Raw genomic sequence first — 19067 nt, forward strand, 5'->3', positions numbered from 1 at the left:
TGGTTTCAATAAGATTTTGTCTAAAAAGGGAAGTCTACAAGGTGTCTCTGTGGACCTTTACAAAGGGGGCAGAAATAAAACCTCGCATTTAGGGAAGGGAATTGGAGTGGATGGGGTGGTTACCTACTGGCACAAGAAAGGCTCCATGGCCAAGTGTCTCTGTACTAACAGAAAGCCAGCCATGGCTTGATCTCTCCTGCATAAACAACACAAGCATGAATGCACATGTTTCTGTACAGAGAGGAGGGGGAAAATTAAAGCTTTCTTGTCAGAATTTTCCAATCTTGACTTACTGGTGTTTATTTGAACTCTAAAATTATCAAGTAGAAAAAACCCACCGGTATTCCTCACCAGGGAAGAAATAAAGCAGCAGTTGTTGTTCCACATCCTGTGTGTTTGCTTGTTGCTTCTTGATGAAAACTAACGCAAGTTGAGTTTTGGGTCAGTTTAGCACCAGGAATCATCTCAAAACTCAGCTTCGACAAAAGCAAGCAGAAAGTTTTCTCTCAGATATAATACAACCAGGTTTTATTTAAGTTCTCTCTTCCCCCCCCGCCCCACACTGGCAAAAGTTCAGAGGGAGTTTAAAGTTTTGTAAACATTTTAACTACCCCTCTTCCCCCTTTTATGAATTTACAAAGCAAAGGAGACAGGGAGACCAGATCTGCAACAGTTCCAAGTCTCTCCATGCTATTGGATCCAAAAACTATATACAAGTCTGCAGCAGTCTCTGTATAGTTACTGTACATGTTTGGGGGCAGGGGGAAGAGAGAGGAAGAGGAGGAGAGGAGGAGGAGGAGGGGAAGGTGACCCCAAAAAAACGAATAAACCAAACGAAATAAAATCCAAAGCCAAACTCCTCTTGAGCAACTCGAACTGTTTTCTTTAGGCAGTGATGACAGAACAACAGACACCTTTATACAACTCCACCAGAACTGTAGCGTCTCTCCCTTCACAGGTTATAACCCTCTGGGCATGGGAGATGGGACCAGGGGCGTGAAACTAAGTGCGTTTGGCAGTTTTCATTTCCTTCTTTCGTGGTGTGTGCATGTGAGCAGGTGGAGAAGGGAAGGTGGTGTTAATCTTTCCGTGAGAGACGAAGGTTATGATTCCATAAATACTTAAAGATTATGGATCCCAGTGAAGGTGCATGAAATAGTTTAAGGTGTAGGAGATAAGCAGGGCCGTCATTGCACATAGCTTCGCTCTCCACAGTCTCTCTTCATGACAAAAGGGCACCTCTGCTCGTTAACCTAAGCACGGCTTGAAATAACAACTAGCTAAGACTGCTGGGGTACGTATCCAAAAGCCAGTGTTCACCCTCACCAAAGACTAAAGATCCACACAGTAAAGATCCTACTGCCTCTTAAACGAGACAAATTTGCAGGAAAAAAGCTCAAAATAAACTGGTCCTAACCCTCTGAAGGTAGCATTTAAGGGATAAATTCAACCTGAAAGAAGAGATGCCACCCCGCTTTTTTCCCCCAGAGCAGAAGTCCCCGCTTGTCCAGGAAGGCTGGAGTATGCAGACAGGGAACTCCACCAGCTTCAGCATCACCACCTAATGAAGACAGACTCGAGATTTCCCTCCAAAAATAATGTGCTGAGAAGGGCTGGCAGGGGGTGTGCAACTTCAAACCAACCCAAGCTAAACTGCGCCCGCCACCGCCCCTCTCCTGCTGTTGCCAGTTCTAAGGTTAGCTTATGAATGCAACTCCTGGCTTGGGAGAGCACCTCTTGCCCTGATGGAGCGCGGAAGTCAGTATCTGTGTGGCATTTGGTTTTGACCAACATCTGTTAACCACAAACTCTCTCTCTCTCTCTCCAAGACTGCACATGTTGGATGTGGTAAGAGTAACCAGGAGAGGGAAGCAATGGTTTGCAGAATCCCAATTGATTTTTTTTTCCAGGTATGTCAGCAGAAGACATCACAGCACAGTGAAAGCTTGCTGCCCAAATCAGCCTTGTTGTGAATGAATCCTATCTCCCACCCTCCCAGGACTCTGAATAAAGTTCACTTGACTCTAGGCTGACAGTAGGAACAATGCCTGTGCAGTCCTGGGCAGAAAGGGTTTGCTGGGGCTAGAAGAAGCAGCCTGAGATGATCAATTCTGTGATTCACTGCAAGGCGAAGAAGAACGCATGGTGGAGAGTACTGTGTCCAAAATGGAGAATCCATGGTTAACAGATGCAGGAAAAGCCAGTTGATTTGCACATGCTCAGTAGTCTTCCAAAGTCTCTATTTCTCCCATATTGAGCCGCTCTGATGAGGCATTCACTGAAAACCCTGTAAACCAAAAAGTACTTGTGTTAAAAACCTGGATGGAGTACAGTGTATTTGATGCAATACATCTGTTACATGCAGTGGCATGTGCAAGATAAAGTGGCTGATCAAACAAAAGCTCAGGTGGAAATTCAGTAAGGCTAGAGGTATAATCAGACAAGCTGATTTATCCTTAATAATCAATTGTGTATTTAGGCAAGTATCACTTGGTCTTTAGAAACATATCATCAAGAAGACTGGTTTCAACTTCCATTTAAAAGATGCCATCTTTAACGAGGCACAGTGGTGACATGGCTGAGCAACGTCTGGGAAGGGAGCATGTCTGAGTCAACTGGTACTTGGAATTGCCTGTCAACACTGTACTTACACGATCCAAGAGGCAGAAATAGACATTTTGTGAACTCAGAATCCAAATCAACACTTCAGAGAGCATGAGCAATTCCATCCCTTACTTTAAAGTCTAAATACATGTACCTATGAAATCTAGTGGCAATTCCATGTATTTCTATGCTTCTTTACAATCGTCTGTCTCAGGAATACAAGATGAAAATGTACAAAGTTACAAAGGGCTGTGCAGGTGGCTCAAGACGCACCTAAACTTGCACCCAACCCTTTAACTGTAAGTGCTGAGGACATAATGCACATGAGGAAAGTGGGGAAAAAAAAAAAGAAAGGCAAAAACATTTTCTACAAGGACAGAATCCCATATATCATGTGCAACTTTCCTAGTAAAATCCAATTTTTATGGTTGCACCAATCCCATACAGAGTATGAGAAAAAGGAAGGTTTTCCTGGCTAAGACTACTTAACACAAACCTGACATTTCACTGCTCTGTAGGCTTACTCTGGGCTAGAAAACAAACCCCTTTTCACAGTCATTATCTTCAACAGATAACAAGCGCTCTGTTCAGTAGGTTTTAGAAAATTGTTCTGGCTCCCTCTCGTGGCAGCATGCTACCTGAAAGGCTTTGGAATTCTTTATAATGGAGTGTACTATTTCTGAGAAGCTGTATGCGGCACGTCTCTTACAGTTGCAACTTCTTAGTTGTACTTAGTGATTTCTTCTTCACATGACACGAGCAGGGTTTTAAACTACTCAACTGAAGACCCAGATCAGACTCACTGTATTGGCACATAGGAGTGGCTTAAGTCAGGATTCCACTGAAAAGTTCCATATACTTCAATACAGAAACCACTCATTTTGTTGAGAACAAAAAGAGAAGATAAAAACAAAGGCAGGGCTCTGTTAGAGCCTTAAAAAATAGCAGTGACTGCCAGGTGGTTAATACCAGTCTCCTTTACACAAATACAAGCTAAGTAGCACAACAAATACTGGCCCAGTGCAGTACCCTCATTTCCTTTGTGTCACACACAGCACAAGTGCAGACTCATTTATTCTACTAAAATACTACAGTGACGCATTACACCCCACAATAATGCTCACTACTTGTATACATGATCCCCTTGTATCTTTAAAGAAACCTTTCCATCAGTGCTAGAGGGGCTGGTTAACTACCACCCTCACATAAAAACTAAGATACAGAACATAAATATTAAAAACCCAGACTACTAATGATGCAATCATCTCCACTGCCTCCATATGAGAACGTGTGACTACTATTCAACTTCTTTTCGTAAGATCTCTGCCATCTTTTGTGACTAGGGTGGTTAGCTCATGTAGAAAGGTAGGAAGAAATAAAGGCAAGCCCCAAGAAGCTGCTCCTCAGGAGGAAACAGAAAACATACTTTTCTTAAAAGAATAAATTAGCATTAATTCGATAAAATAGGCTAAGGTCAACTCAAAAGAGAAAAGGCAGTTTAACTGGCGTCCTTTAACTGGGTGTTAAATGTTCCCAGGTAATAACCAAGGTACTGAAGAGGCCTTTTCATGAGGGAAAGTTTGACAAATGTTTTTGATACAGTATTTCTTAAATCATTACATAATAATATTGAAACAAATTCTAAAGCTGCTCCAACAACTGCCTGTTCTACTCAATCTGATATTCCCATTTAAGGCTGACAAGCATTCCACACTCCACAAGGCTTCTCCCAAACCAAACAGTAATTTGTAAAAGTTAAAACTGACCTAGCAAGCTGGGATCTGCACGAACCATCTTCTGTTTCTTCTTTTTCTTGCCACTCTGCACAGCCTCAAAATTGGATTGCTGGTTGTTGCTCTGATTGGTCTGAAAGACCGAATGTAGCGAACTGTGGTTCATTCCCCACACTGAATCCTAGAAAACAAAGCAAGTTCAAATTTATTAAGCGTAATTAAGTTTGGCTTATTTATATTGAAAATATTCAGAGAGCCCAAAGCACTTCCTACATCACATGTGGCAGCACTAGCCACTGATGCATCCATCCAGTATATCTACCTCATCTTTCTAAAGCACATCCTAGATCAGGATGCTAAGATATTATTTGACCTACAATTGGCCTCAACTGTTAGTTATAAAGGAAACCTGATTCTACAGTAAATATTTGAAATCAGCTTTATTCTCTGCTGTAAAACCCTGCTCATACTCCTATCAACCCAGCAGAAAGGTAGACTCTTCAGACTCAAATATAATCTCTCTGTACTCCTGAGGACCGTAGAGAGTAAGATTTACCTGTTGCTGCTGCTGTTGCCGCTGCTGACTGGCTTTCTGTTTGGCACGGCGCTCAAGAAACTGCTTGGCAAACTCCTTGGCCTCAGGAGTATCTCCAAGATAGGCTCTGATGTAATCATGGACCTCATAGGGAGACTCCACTTCCTTCAGGAAAGAAACAAACGTGGGAACTGCAAGAAGAAGGCAGACCATGAGGACACATGTACTGATATGTGAACACATGTGTGCAATAAACACAAACTTTGGATTCTGTTCCAAGTATTTGCTATTTGCCATGACAAACCCCTTGCCCTTCCACATTCCCTACAGTAAAACCCTGTCATGCAATGCTTCATCTACTGTGCAGGCAAAGCAAGAGTAAGAAAGCCAGCTAATGTGATGAAAACAAAAAAAAAAATCAACTGAAAAATCCCAAGGGTATGTTAGTCCACCAGCTATAAAGCTCAAATTTAATGCAAGGCCCAAATGGAAAACACTCTTCTCAGAGCCATCATCAGTACAGTCTCTTTTTGTCTGAAGCACAAAAGATCACACTCCCCAGTGGCTGACCTGACCTGCAAGCACCTGAAGTTCCACAGCTAGCTCACTTGCAAGCTTTCTTTACCATCTTTTCTTTTCTTAGACTAACTTCCTTGCAGTCAGTTTTATTTCAACATGGAGAAGGGCAAAGCAAAATCACCAGCCAGGAAGATACGAGGACAACCTGTGGCACGAAGTAGCCTTCGAAGCATGGAAACACTGTGGATGTATGACCCACTAAGGCACTGTGGGGCCAAAGCCTCTCCTCAGACACCAGATGCAGCTAATTAGTACATTACAGATGAGGTCAACAAGTTACTTCTAGTATCACTCCCCTAAGAGGAGGGAAGCTGTGTGAGGTGTGATCATCCTGGCTCTTGGGGCAGCACTGGTTCCCCACTCAGGTTCAAGGGTGTCACAGAACCACAGCTTCGCAGCATGCAGGTGCTGGAGCACGAGGATTTGCACAGGTCCACATAGGAGGCAGAAGGATGCCTGCAGTGCTTTGGTACAAGAAGGTATGAGTTTGTGACTTCAGACTAGGTGTTCCTTCTACATGCGCTCCAGCAGAGTTAGTAGAAAACCCAACCAGTTTCACACCAAAAAACGCTTTGCACAGGGGCATGTAACTTGGCCTACACTTACAAGTGAACTGGATCCTCATCCATCTGCCTGATAATGCTTCCACGACCACCAAAGGTCCTGCAGGTGGCAGACTTTACAACTGTTCCCAATCCCCACTAATTTCATATAGTTAGCCCAACAAAAACAATGGAGAAGATGCTGCAGCCAGCTCTTCACAGACCACTATTTAAAGATGCCATTTTGCTGACCGCATTAAAAACATCACTTTGATGCCATTACTTGCCCTCAGGATGATCTGCTCAAGAAACAGGATATTGTTTCTCACAGTGAATCATTTATGTCCTTCCCCACCTCTTACCATCTAAGTTGTTGGCTGTGTTGAGTGCATGAAGCATCTGTTCACACCACTGAGTGAATCCATCTTGGGCTTTATTAACCCCCTGGAACAATTTCAACAGCTTCTCCTCTTCTTCCACCTTCTTATTTTGTCTACTTGTAATACCAACAGATTTACTGAGGTAAAGAAAACACATATAATAAATTATAAATTGCCAGTCTTATCAACAGTATAGTATACAGTATAGTGTTACGAGACTCACTAGTTTACAAGATGCAAACTGCTTAAGAACCAACTAATTTAAGTAGATGACAAAGTAAATTGTGAAGGGTCACCTATTAGCTATTTTTGTTGTCAAAACAGATCCTGAGTGACACAGAAAAAAGGAAAATACATGAAGATGTTATAACTGCTAAGTGATCATCTCAGGAGTGGTAGCCTTTCTTTGCAAAAGCTGCTTCCCCAATTCCTACCTGAGGCTGGCATTGCTTTTGTTTTTATTGGTCGAGTTACGAGGTCCCACTTCCTTCACTGCATCATCCCAGAAACCCATGTTTGAGTTTTTGGTATCAGCATTACTCCAGATGCTACTGACTAGGTCAGATGCCCACTGGTTGCTGGGATTAGTGTTTAGGGAGCCCCACACTGAATTCCCAATGCTGGTGTGCAGGTTAGAGTGCTGTTGAAACATAATAAAGAGATCCTGGTTATTGGAACCAGACATGGAGAACTGGCATGTACTGTTTCCCTCCACATACTAATCAGACAAAACCCATACGTACCGTAGTATTTCTGACTCTGTTCGGCTGCTGGTGCTGCTGTTGCTGCTGTTTCTGCATCTGCCGTGCCTCTTCCTGCTGTATCTCCAGCAGGGACTTGGTGGTGCCTGTTGGTTTGGTGACATTACCCCAGCCTGACAATTTCTGCTGCTGTTGCTGCTGCTGTTGCTGGAGGGCCTTCATTAGTTCACGCTGCTGACGCCTTTGCTGTTGCATGCAAGACAAAAGTGCTTGTCTATACTTTCAGAAGATCGTTACTGTTCAAAATTCTAGCTGGGAAACTAGTTTTAAACTGATTTCACTCTCTTTTGCCTGACCTGCTATTTTTAAAGCCATTACAGTTCATCTAAAAGGGGAGACACCAAGTAACCAGTAAATGCAAACTGTTTATTAGCCCAGGACAGAATAAATATGTCAAATCATGACTGCAGCTAACCAAGTATTTGGCAACTTGGAGGAAAAACAACTCTCCTACCATCCATTGTTCCCACCCTGTGCTTCCATCTGTCCCCCGCCAACTGCCCTGGTCTTGTGCATACTGCAAATATATCAAAGTATAGATGTAAAATAATTTTACCCGAGTTATAGTGTTTTAAGAAAACATTCCTCATCCTCACCATTCAAATCGCCAGTTAAGCAGTCACATAGTTGAGTCCACTCTAACAAGTTACACTCTGTCACTGTTAGTATTTACCTCTTCTCGAAGCTGCCGTTCTCGTTCTTCTTCTAACTTCTGGATTTCTGCCAATGACAGTGTTGTCTGGGATTGACAAGCTCCTGAATTTGATTGCTGACCCCATGTCGAAGATGAAGGGAGCTGGGCCAAAAAACCACACCATTAGGAATTACAAAATGTTTTAGAATACTGCTAAAGTATAATAATGAAAAACAACAGTAAAAGCCCACTGCACAGGCGAAAAAATAAGGCCACCCTTAAAGCTTAACAAAAAACTGCAAAGTAAAAAATGGTGTAATTACAAAAAAGTACAAACATGTATTTCTTTGAATTGCCCTTTTATCATAGTGTCAAAGAGTGTATCAAGATTAATGTAACACATCACTGCCTAAAAAAAACAGCAGATCAATTTTTATTTTAAAGATATTCTAAGCTTTAGGACCTTTGCACTGGCCCTTACTCACTGCAGCACACAAAACATCTGTACTCATCTGCGAATGCCTTTCCAGTACACCTCTATTGACTGAGCCTTTTTCCTTTTTATTCTGTAAATTATCTTCCTCTTGTTGCTCCCATCACTTTCACAGTCAACTATTTACCCTCTTCCCTCTCCAGACAGTTCATCCCTCCTTGCTCTGCTCAAGTGAGTCCAGACACCCCTGAATCCAGCTGTGGTTTCGCTTACTGCACCGAACTGAAGGAGAAAGTTAAACACAAGAAACACGTTACCTTCATTTGTGCAAGTTGCTGCTGTTGCTGCTGCTGTTGCAGCCGTCGTAAAGCCTCCTGCTGCTGCTGCCTCTGTCTCATTATTTCTTTCTGGCGCTGGAGTTCCAGCTCCTTGCGCTTTCGCTCTTCTTCTTCAAGCCGCTGTCTGGCTGCCTCCTCTTCCATGCGTAGCCGACTTTCTTCAAGCCGCCGCTGAGCTTCCTCCTCTTCACGTGCCCACTTGGCAGCCTCCTCTTCCTTCCCAGGACATAAAGAGGAGTAAAGTCTAAGTAGACTTAGAAGATCTAAATTATTCCTACTCTGTGGTACTGACATTCTGACAGAACAAAGAGAGGCTTTTGTATGTGTAATCTGTGCTGTTTAAATTGTTCCTTTACCTTTACAGTTCCCATGCAATGAAGCCCAACAATACAGTTTATGTCCCATAAAGATGCAAGTTTCCCATTGCTCCACCAAGGAACTCAGAAGAGAGTAACATCTCCCTAGGTCAGGCTAGCTAATTTCATACCACTTTCCTTTTGGGAGTTACACACCTTTCAGTCTGACCTTCTGTCTGCTTATACTACTTACAATTAAATACTGCTACACTTGAATAAAACTTGACAGGAATAAAGGGAGAAGAGGTTTTGGCATGAAAAGAAAACAGACAGTGCTATTTACAATTGTTAATTCAACATTAGATTTGCAAAGAAAAAGATATTTCTGCTAACAAAAGGAGATGACTGTGTGGTGGGACAAAAATGATGATGAATGTCTCACAAAGGAAAGCCCTGAAAAAAACCTGGCAATTCTGAAGTAAACCCAGCAGTTAATGTGAAGCCAGTCATGTTTCAAGGTTAGCTGGATTCAGGATCGGTGACAGTATGAATTAGGGGGCTGGAAGCTCAAGCTGCCCATTAGGAACTTCTAATGTGGACCCCAAAGGAAAACATAACAATTGTTAACAGTAAGACAAGTCAAGGGAAGAAAAAAGCTGAAACTTTGATAGTGGGTATAGTCTCGGCATAGTACAGAAAGACTGGCAAAACTCATCACCTCAGATGATGCTGAAGAGAATAATTTGTTTTGAGCCTTTACTATAGAATTATGGTACTGTACTCTGCCTTTCTTTTGAAGAGAAGAAGTACAAATACCATGCTGCAAAGCCATTCTTAAGGCTCAAACATGAAGACACTCATTCAACGCTAATCTCTTTTACAAAGAGCAGATCGGACTCTGATTATCTACTCTGAAGTCAGGATACAAGTAAACCTTTCACTCGATACTGTCTACAAGCTTTCCTTTCCTCCACCAAAACTGATGGTGTCTGAGCCACACATGCAAGTTTCAAAGCTTTTTCATCCTGGCAGCCTCCGTAACTAAATATAATAGGTCCCTTGTCCCATTTTTCACCTGTTTACGAATTAACTCCTCTCGCTGCCGTCTTTCTTCCTCTTCTCTTCTTCTCTCTTCCAGTCTTCTAAGTGCTTCCTCCTGTTGTTGCCTCTCCTCTTCTTCCCGCTGCCGCCTTAGTGCAATTTCCTGCTCCCGTTGTCGCCTCAGGGCTTCCTCCTGGAGTTGGAAACAAAAACGTCAATCTATAAATGCCATTTTATTGATGAACTGCATCAGAACACAGACAACAACATGGTCTGGCCAGATAAATGGCCTCAAGAATAGCTCCTTAGCTCCAAGCTACACACTACTAAAACCAGCTCTATTAAACACTACAGACCATGTTAAAACATGTTAAGAGGGTTTTTTTGATACAATGTGCATCTCATAAATAATTATTTTAATGAAAAAGGGAACACGTGAAATCACTGTCTATCTTTAGTTTTAAAAAGAATGGTGTTGAGAATGAAAACAAAGGGTGCAACTCCTCTTTCCAGTATTTACTAACTGTACCTAAACATATACATGTATTTCAATACGTGAGTAGCATTAATTAATTTTTTGGGGGTGTCAGCTATAAGTTGGAAGCTTTTCCTACTTACAGGAGTTTCCAAACACTGACTAGTCAAGTGCCCTACAAAACTAAAACCACATCTCCAGACACCAGAAATAAACTGAAGAAGCCCAGTGCACTTGAGGACACTGTAACCTTTGGAAGTCTCAGAGACGTAGAACTTAACAAAAGGGCTTTGACTGCACTATTCCTATACTCTTTAAATACTATGGGCTCTTGAGCGCTTTGATTTTTGGCTCTCCCTTAATTATTTAAATAACTTCTGATAAATTACCGTTTGCTTTCCAAGTAGCAAAATTATTTAGGAACCTCAAAAATAAAACATCAGCCCCATTCCTACTACTCTGAAGATCAAGGTAAACAGAATTTTTTCCAATTCTGCTACTTGCTTTTGGAGGCACAGGGCACAACCAGTCTTTGGCTGGCTTCCTGTATGTTGTTACACAGGAGTGCATCTGTGTGTTCCCCAGTTCTGACTTTCCTTTGCACAAAACAGCCTTCTTTTTTGCTGACTTTGCTAATCTCTGCAACTGTGTTAAGGCCACCCTGCTTTTCATCCCTTTATTTTTCTCTCCACTTTCTGACTTGTCCTACCAGCTCAACCTAAAAATCCTACTTTTTGAACAAGAACTAAGCTTTCATAAATACATTTTCCTTTTGATTGATCAGTACTGTGCAACTGTACTCTCAAGTTTTTTATAAGCAATGTATTATTTACAGGGTGAAGGGAGACTAATTGTGCAGCATGGACATAAATTTTGAACTCTGTTACATCAAGGAAATTCTGAACTCTCAGACGTTTCCACTAAATCTGGTAACAAACCTTCTATACACAGCATAAGCTGCAATACAGCTCACTGAACATCTGGACCAGGTGTCTCTGACATGGCTAATTTCAGATGTATACAACTGTCAGTAGACAGAGGATTTTTTATTAGCAATCCTATGGCACTGGCTACAAACCAAGTAATTCATATATCTGTGTATCACTTAAGTGGTTTAGTGCTAAATGTAAGTGCAGTAAGTTTTTCTTCCAGCAGCTGGACGTAAACTAGCAGCGTGTGAATCATTTTCTCATTAATCAAGTCTGGATTTGTCATATTCACAAAAGCTTCAAGCACAACACACATCACCTCAACTATTTCTGTAAATTGGGCCAGTAACTGTGTTAATTGGACACATGCAGTCAAGTCACAGCAATTGTGTCCCCGATACAAGTGCCGAAAAATTTCTGCTATTGTTTCTTGCACTGAAAAGTCTGCTGAGGAGGCTGGAAGTGTGCCAGTATGTTTTCTTTGACTACAGACCACACACCAGGATCTCAGCTCAGGATGCCAGGCTGCTGTCCAGGCTGGGGGGATGTTCAGCACTAGTCATCGACATAACATGTACCTGAGAGAGATGAACAAAGTCACCAAGTCCTCCTATAGGACAGCAGTTCATTGGCATCTCTGCCCTACTCTCCCTTTGGGAAATGAGGCTAGAATTGACATGAATAAAGCTGTAGGGATCTACATGAATAAAGCTGTAGGAAAGGCACTGTTGAATGACAGCAGCTTAAGAAGTCTTCACTCCCCTAAAGAACTAAAGATGAACAGTGTTGTACCAGCATCAGGGAGAAAAAATTACAAGGTTATGAAAAGCTGGGAACATGCAAGCTGATGCAATTCTTTTTCCTACTCTTCACAGCTACAGAGAAGGTTGACTTAATGTTTACTTCTGCATCTTCTTATTATTCAATGATTTTGTTTGAACATGTGACCAAAAGCATTCAAAGCTATCCAGCCTTCTGCCACTAACTAGTATGGGAAACAGACTCATTCCTCTGGCTCTTACTGCTCCCATAGTCATGGCTTCCTGCACTAAAGGGATCCCAGTATTCTTTAGCATCTTTTCTAATAATTGTTTTCAAGTAAACATATATAGCTGTACAGACAACTCATTTCAGGTCTTTTAAAATCCGTAAGTAGCAATCCCCATTTCAACAGACTCTGGATTCTTCAATAAAATATTATGGATTTTTTTGTAATTGGTAGCACCTGCAATTCTACTTGTTTATGTCACTAGGGCTTATTTTTTTCATTTTATGGATCTCATCTTTGATCTAGATGCTTTAAAGGGAGCACTGTAGATGTAATTCAGAGAAAACAATTATTAGCTAATTATTGAACCTTGAATTTTGTTCCTGAAAGCAATCAATCATTACAAAATAGAATATATCAGACCAGAAACAAAAAAGAAATACAGGAGCTACACAAGCTGAGCATTATTGTTTGCAATTTCACAGTGCAAGTAACTGAGGAAAACTATGAACAGAACTGGATTCAACATTTGGTATGACATTTCATCCTACAGAATTGAATGTCTATTAGGTTTGTGGTTTGTTTTTTTTTTAATTTACTTAGAATTCACCATCAACAGCATATTTACTAACCTTATATACTAGTCTTTTATGCAGTATTACATCAAAAGCCTTCCTGAAGTCCAGGCAGATTAAGTCTACTGCTTCACCCCTCTCAGCTCTCACTGTCATCTCCTCAAAAGAAGTTAATCAAATTTGTTAAGCATCATCTCCTCTGTATAAATCCATGCTAATAAATCAGTTCATCCCTGATTCTACAATGCCTTCAGAAGTCAGATTCAAATATTAGACCAGTTTCTTTTTTTTTTAAATACATAATACAATATTATTTTCTCTTTCCAGAGAAGTGCTTAAACCCTTTGTTACCTTTTCAAGACTTTACTGCTCAGAATTAAGCATTGTGGCAATTATTCCATTGGTAATGAACTAAGGTACTTGCTGTTACTGCTTTTCAACCCCATTCTGCTTCCTCCTTGTAAATAATTATTCCCCATGACATCTTAGAGAGTCAGACTGTTTACCATACAAATCCAAAGTGGACAAAAACACCTTTGGAATTTAATGGACATTTCTAAGAAGTTATACACAGTAGCAAAACGGTTAATCTGAAAAGAAACAACCCAACTCTATTTATTTGAAGCCACCATGGATGACACATTGAATTACCAGGTGATCAGCTGAAAAAATTAAGTGTTATTAGAACAGATCTCAAGCAATTGAACTCAAAATTTCAACTTTTGAGTATATTATTGCTTTAATGCTACAGTAAAGCTTGAACTCAAGCATCAAAGGATGCTTTTCCACTGTATACCATAACAACTGGCTGAACACAGAAGTAGATATATTAAAGCAAGAAGCCATTTATTTACCAACTTGATTCTTAAAGATACCATGAAAGCTAACCACATATACTGCAGTTATTAAAAATAAATTTTCAGTGACAAAACAGAAACAGTGAATGAATTGAGGTCTATGACTAACTTGAAAATAAAACGAAAGATTCTAGGGGCTTCCTCAGAAGCATCTGATCCTTAAACCAGGAAAACCATTTTACAACTGCCTCCCTACCTAAGGACATAGAAAATATGATAAAGGACAAAATTATTTATTACTTTCACCTATTATTCATATGTTACTTTAGAGGGCATTTATTGACTAACTCCTTAGTGAATAAACTCAACAATGTGCATGCCAATATCCTTCACATGCAGAGTGAAGACTTTCTCTGTCTTTCCCTCCTGCAACACTCAAGAAACAGTTAATCTTTCTTCCACACAGAATTCAGAAGTAAATGCTAGAAACTTCAAGCTAATAATGCCCCAATTTCATATCCTTATAAGATTAAGAACATACAACTCCTACGTTCATTCATCCTGCAACACAGATCATGTAATTCATTCTAATCGAACTGCTTGTCCAAACTACACCCTTCCTTTTCCAAATACCCACTCAAAAAAGCCAAGCTGACAGACTCTGTGACATAAGCCAGATAATTTACTTTTAAAAAATTCTTTATTAAGTTAACAAAAAAACAGGGGAAAAAAGCTAAATGCTGTATCACTTTTTCCACTATAGCCCTTTACATTCATCTGAAACAGCTGCTCAAGCTCCAGTCTACTCCACAACATACTGTTATCAATAGATAACGTTGTTATCTATTGATAACATTATAGACTGCATAAATCATGAATAAAGATTAAACATACAATAACTGGGCAACTAACTGAAGTCTAATATTGACACTAAGAAGTTGGGAGGGAATATTCCTCAAGGAATAAAGCCTCTCGGCTCACAAACAGGAACCTATCTTAAAATGAAGCATCAAAGCCCATTTCTCAGACTGCAATTTGGACTCTTAAAATCAAGAATAGAGGAATCATTTCATATACTCACATGAAAAATATTAGAACTCTCTTCATACACACCTACCAAAGATTAATTAGACCCCACAGGATTCTTAAAGTGAGTTTTTTAAATTATTAAAATTAATTAGAGATTAACTACATCAAGAAAACTCACTTGCTTCCTGCGGGCCAGTTCTTCTTCTTCCCGTCGTTTCCTCTCATCTTCCTGCTGCCTCCTAAGTAGCTCTTCTTGTTGCCTCCGAAGCTCCTCCTGCCTTTTCCTCTCCTCTTCCTCTCGTTTGGCCCTCATTTCCACTTCTCTCCTCTCTTGCTCTAGCTACAATTCACATAAAACTACACTCAGATGCAGGTAACGTATTCCTACACCATTTCTTAGGGCAACTCTGCTGAGATTATAGTAACACCATAACAAATGAAGCCTCTGACAGATGCTCTCCCTTAACTGTAATTTTACCTATCAGCTGGCTGCCTACTGGGGTCAGATTCCTGAAACAGTCCAGAACAATTTCTGTTCAGTAACAAACACCAGTTCTCTAGTCAGTCTTTCTGCATCAGCTCCTTAAAATAACCTCTGACTTTAGAAGCTAGTAGCAAGTTGCTTTGCAGTCACCATAAAATAATCAATTTCAGGAAATATACAGAATCATACAGGTTCAAACTTACAAAAATAATTTAATACTAAAGTAAGTGTGAAACAACCCTGACAAACTGAGATTCCCCAAACCAACTCTGGTGACAATATCAAGAGAACAACTACCTGCTCCTGCTAAGGGTTTGGCGTGACAGCTCATGATGATTCCATTTTGAAACAAAGGTGGCTAGTAAAGAGGTTTTAGTCAAACGTGTAAAACACATAAGCACTACTTTAGAGGTCAGTAGTACCTCCACAGCAATAGTTTCCAAACAGCAGTCCATGAGGATTTCATAACTGGTTTCTATATCCCCTATTCCCTTTACAGTGTTCTCCATGAAAATCCAATCAAAATCATACAGTGGCCTGAATATTGAGGAGCTAATAGTCTTCCATTGGCTTAGGAAACACAGTTCACTGCAGAACAGCAATCCCAACTTCTTACAGTATGAAACAGTTTCTGACCTTTGCAGCTTTGGCCTTCTCGAGCTGCTGAAGTTGTTCTAGAGCTGGTCCCTGAGCTGCAGTATCAATGGGGAGATCCCAGACACTGCTTCCTTCCCAAACTAGATTGTGAAGAAAACAAACATTGACAAGCAAAAATAAGCACATCAACAAAAAGACATCTGAAAGGGGAAAATCTTGTGTATGCTGTTGTTACATTTTATGAATTAAAATCACGGTAACGCATTAGTCTTAGTCAGTAGAGGGCCACCTTATCTTCCCATAGAACAAGGCTTGTCCGTTACTGAAGCAAGGCTGCGTTTCCTACAAAATTCTACACAAGAACCAGCTATTCAAAGTCCTCTCATCAGAGCAGAACCCCTTTATAATACAACACACACTCCCTCTGCATCAAAACTTCTCATAACCATCAGAAAAATTACCATATTCTTCACAGAATACAGATTAAAGAATACAGATGCAGAAATAATTTCGTCTCGTGTCAAAAAAAAATCATCTCAAAGATGCTGGTTCTTAATCCATGAACTTTTCTCTATAGGTCTGACACATGCTAAGCATCTTACCTGTAGGTTGTGAAGGTGACTGAAGTTCCCATATTGAGCCAGTGTCCGGCACTGACACAGACCTTGTAACAGGGGGCATCATGTTCTGTTCTGATATTCTGTAATACCAACAGGAAGAATCAACATGCCACTTCCAGCGACAGGAGTGCTCTGAACACGCATGAGATTCAGTAACTTGTAACATACTCCTTTCCTTCCACACCTCTATTTAAAACAAAAATACGATGTGGACAACACTAGTTGCTTGGAGAGTTCTTGCTTATCTCATCCCTGCTGCCAAGTCAATGGCTGAGCCAGATACTGCTACACTTTTGCATTTGTTGCTTACAGGCTAGTTTGAGGAAGAAGCATCTAGTATTGCAGAACTCAGCTGGCAAAGCCATTCTGTTACCAACATAACAGATCTGTCAAAAAGGTCTGATTTCAACTATAAAGATTTTTCATAAACATTCTCTGAGATAAAGGCTGCTTATCTAAAGAAGTATTTGACATCCTGCAACTGTTTCATAGTCACACAGTCTTTAAAATATGTAATGCTCAAATACAAGCAAACTTGAACAGACACTGAAAAGATTTTAATTACAAGCTAGCATATAGGAGAGAATGGAATTTGGTTCAAGTCTGGGCTAACTCACCTCATCTTCAAGGCCTGGAACTGTTGCAAGAGAATAGCAAGCTGCTGCTGCTGCTGGGATGAGAGGGCTGCCTTTTGCTGCTGAGCTAGCACCTGTGCATATTGTTGTCTTCAAAAAAGAAGCAGAGAATCACTGGTATTTGTTCCCTTCCTTATTTATATAATGCCCAAAGTTGCAGAAGCTGCACATAGATTCGTTCTCGGTGACTAATGCCCACTGACCTATATAATGTACATGCTAAATACTAAAGGAAACCACAGAACAGGGCCTTGAAAAGAACCCAAATACAAGAATTAAACAAATTGGCCTATGTAAGCACAATCAAATTTCTCTTCACCCTTAACTATGTCAGCTGATTACTGCTGTCCAATGTTTCTCTGTGCAACACTACTTCCCTTTTTTTATATCACATACAGATTGCTCAAGTTAATCTGGTTAGGTCTGCCCACCTACATATATCAACCTCTTCCCCAGTATGTCAAGGCATCCCCAATACTGAGGCAAATTCTTGTACAATCAAATCATAAGCTGACAAACAGTATTCAAAAATCATTATCATGGCACATGCTTTCAGGACCCCTTGAATGAGTACTCTGACTCCTTTCTTTTCTCCAAGCTCCTACAAGACAAGGTATTAGAAACTGACCACTATGGCAAAATGGATGACAAACCACTTTTCCCAGCAGTTACCTTCCACTGATCTTCACGGAGCAAGCAGACCAAAACCAAGTTCTGCATTCTCCACCTCCAGTTCAAAAGACTGTAGCCTTCCCCTGACTCCAGAACATCTGAACTGCATTACAAGGATAGCCAAGACTCAGTTTGACCATAACAGCTACCTACATAGCAGGTCTCACCACAGTAACTATGCATGACACTGAAAAAGACTCTGAAAAGTGTGCCTGAAGTAGCCCCACTCTCTGCTAATCCTGTCGAGGCCTCTGGTGCTTGTGGAAGCAGGCTGCTGCTGCAGGAGGTGAAGCACTCCCAGCCCCACTGCCCAAGGAAACAATGACAAGAAGCTGAACCCAGATGATTAAAAATGCAGAGCAGAACACAGCCACTGGAAGATCTCTGGAACTGGCAGTCTTACTGTATTAAAAGATGCTGATACTGGAGGTGCTGCATTTGGATCAGGGCCAACTCTTGTTGTCTAGTCAGCCGCTCTTGGTCCAGCTCGCCCTACGTTTAGGAATAAAACATGCTATTTTAGTAACATATATGTAGTAGCAGTAGCATATTACAAATGCAAACAATCTAAAAGTTGTATTCTGAACTGAAAAGACAAAATGGAAAAATACCTAGAGATCAACGTTTACCAAGTCTGTAATATGGTGACTGTGAAATACACAGCACTTACATACAACAGGGCCAAGCCTTCCAGCCAGAGACATAGTAAACCAAACATTTTTAAATTGAGTGTCTTTTCTCCTCTTAGAAAGGTAATTCAACTTAGGTGCTCAGAACACCCGAAATTCCAAGACAGAGCAGTTGATGTGTAAATGTAAATAATTTCATTTCCTTCTTTTTACAGGACTATTGGAATACTGTAACTGTCACATAATTACCAGATGTGGAAGTGGTGCTGGACCTGGAGTGAAGGGAACTCTGCCCCACATCTTCATGATGTCTCCAAGTGGCTGGAAAGTCTCATCACAGGCTCTCTTAACCAACAGGGACATAGTGAAGTATCCAGCCTGGAACCACTCTGCCATCTCCTGATTACTGAAAGGACCTGAAATAACATCAACCAATACACATGGAGGGGGAAGGGGAAGTAAGGCCAAGTTGAGCATACTGGAAACAAAGAGCATGGTGCTTGTTAAAGTAACACGGCACGTAGCATCCAGCCTTTCTATCCGTCTCATCCACTTGTCTGGAGAAACAGTACATTCCAGCCTGGAGTGTCAATGCACATACCTAGATCCTTACAGGAGCTACAGCGTTCCCCCTGATAGTCTTTAATAAAAAGCACATTACTCCTTTTACCATGTACTAGAGAGAGACAAGATAGCTCTGAGATGAAAGCCAAGCAGCCACAGTGGTTTGGAGCATGGTTCTGCCTTCCAGCACAGCTCAC

General features: G+C 40.9%; 1 protein-coding gene across 1 annotated transcript; it reads right to left on the reverse strand.

Annotated features, from left to right (window-relative positions):
- Positions 1 to 506: 506 nt before the first annotated feature.
- On the reverse strand, positions 507 to 18801 carry GIGYF2 (GRB10 interacting GYF protein 2). Its single transcript, XM_010013632.1, has 15 exons — positions 18556 to 18801; positions 18081 to 18169; positions 16988 to 17095; positions 16353 to 16450; positions 15790 to 15890; positions 14848 to 15009; positions 9911 to 10069; positions 8519 to 8755; positions 7808 to 7930; positions 7117 to 7320; positions 6808 to 7013; positions 6356 to 6510; positions 4894 to 5063; positions 4371 to 4518; positions 507 to 2287 (listed from the first exon to the last, which is right to left on the reverse strand). The coding sequence occupies exons 1-15, from the start codon at positions 18799 to 18801 to the stop codon at positions 2220 to 2222; spliced, it is 2274 nt and encodes a 757-aa protein (XP_010011934.1). The 3' UTR covers positions 507 to 2219.
- Positions 18802 to 19067: the final 266 nt, after the last annotated feature.

The sequence above is a fragment of the Nestor notabilis genome, unplaced genomic scaffold (assembly GCF_000696875.1).
Source record: "Nestor notabilis isolate BGI_N333 unplaced genomic scaffold, ASM69687v1 scaffold29764, whole genome shotgun sequence".
Lineage (NCBI taxonomy): Eukaryota > Metazoa > Chordata > Aves > Psittaciformes > Psittacidae > Nestor > Nestor notabilis.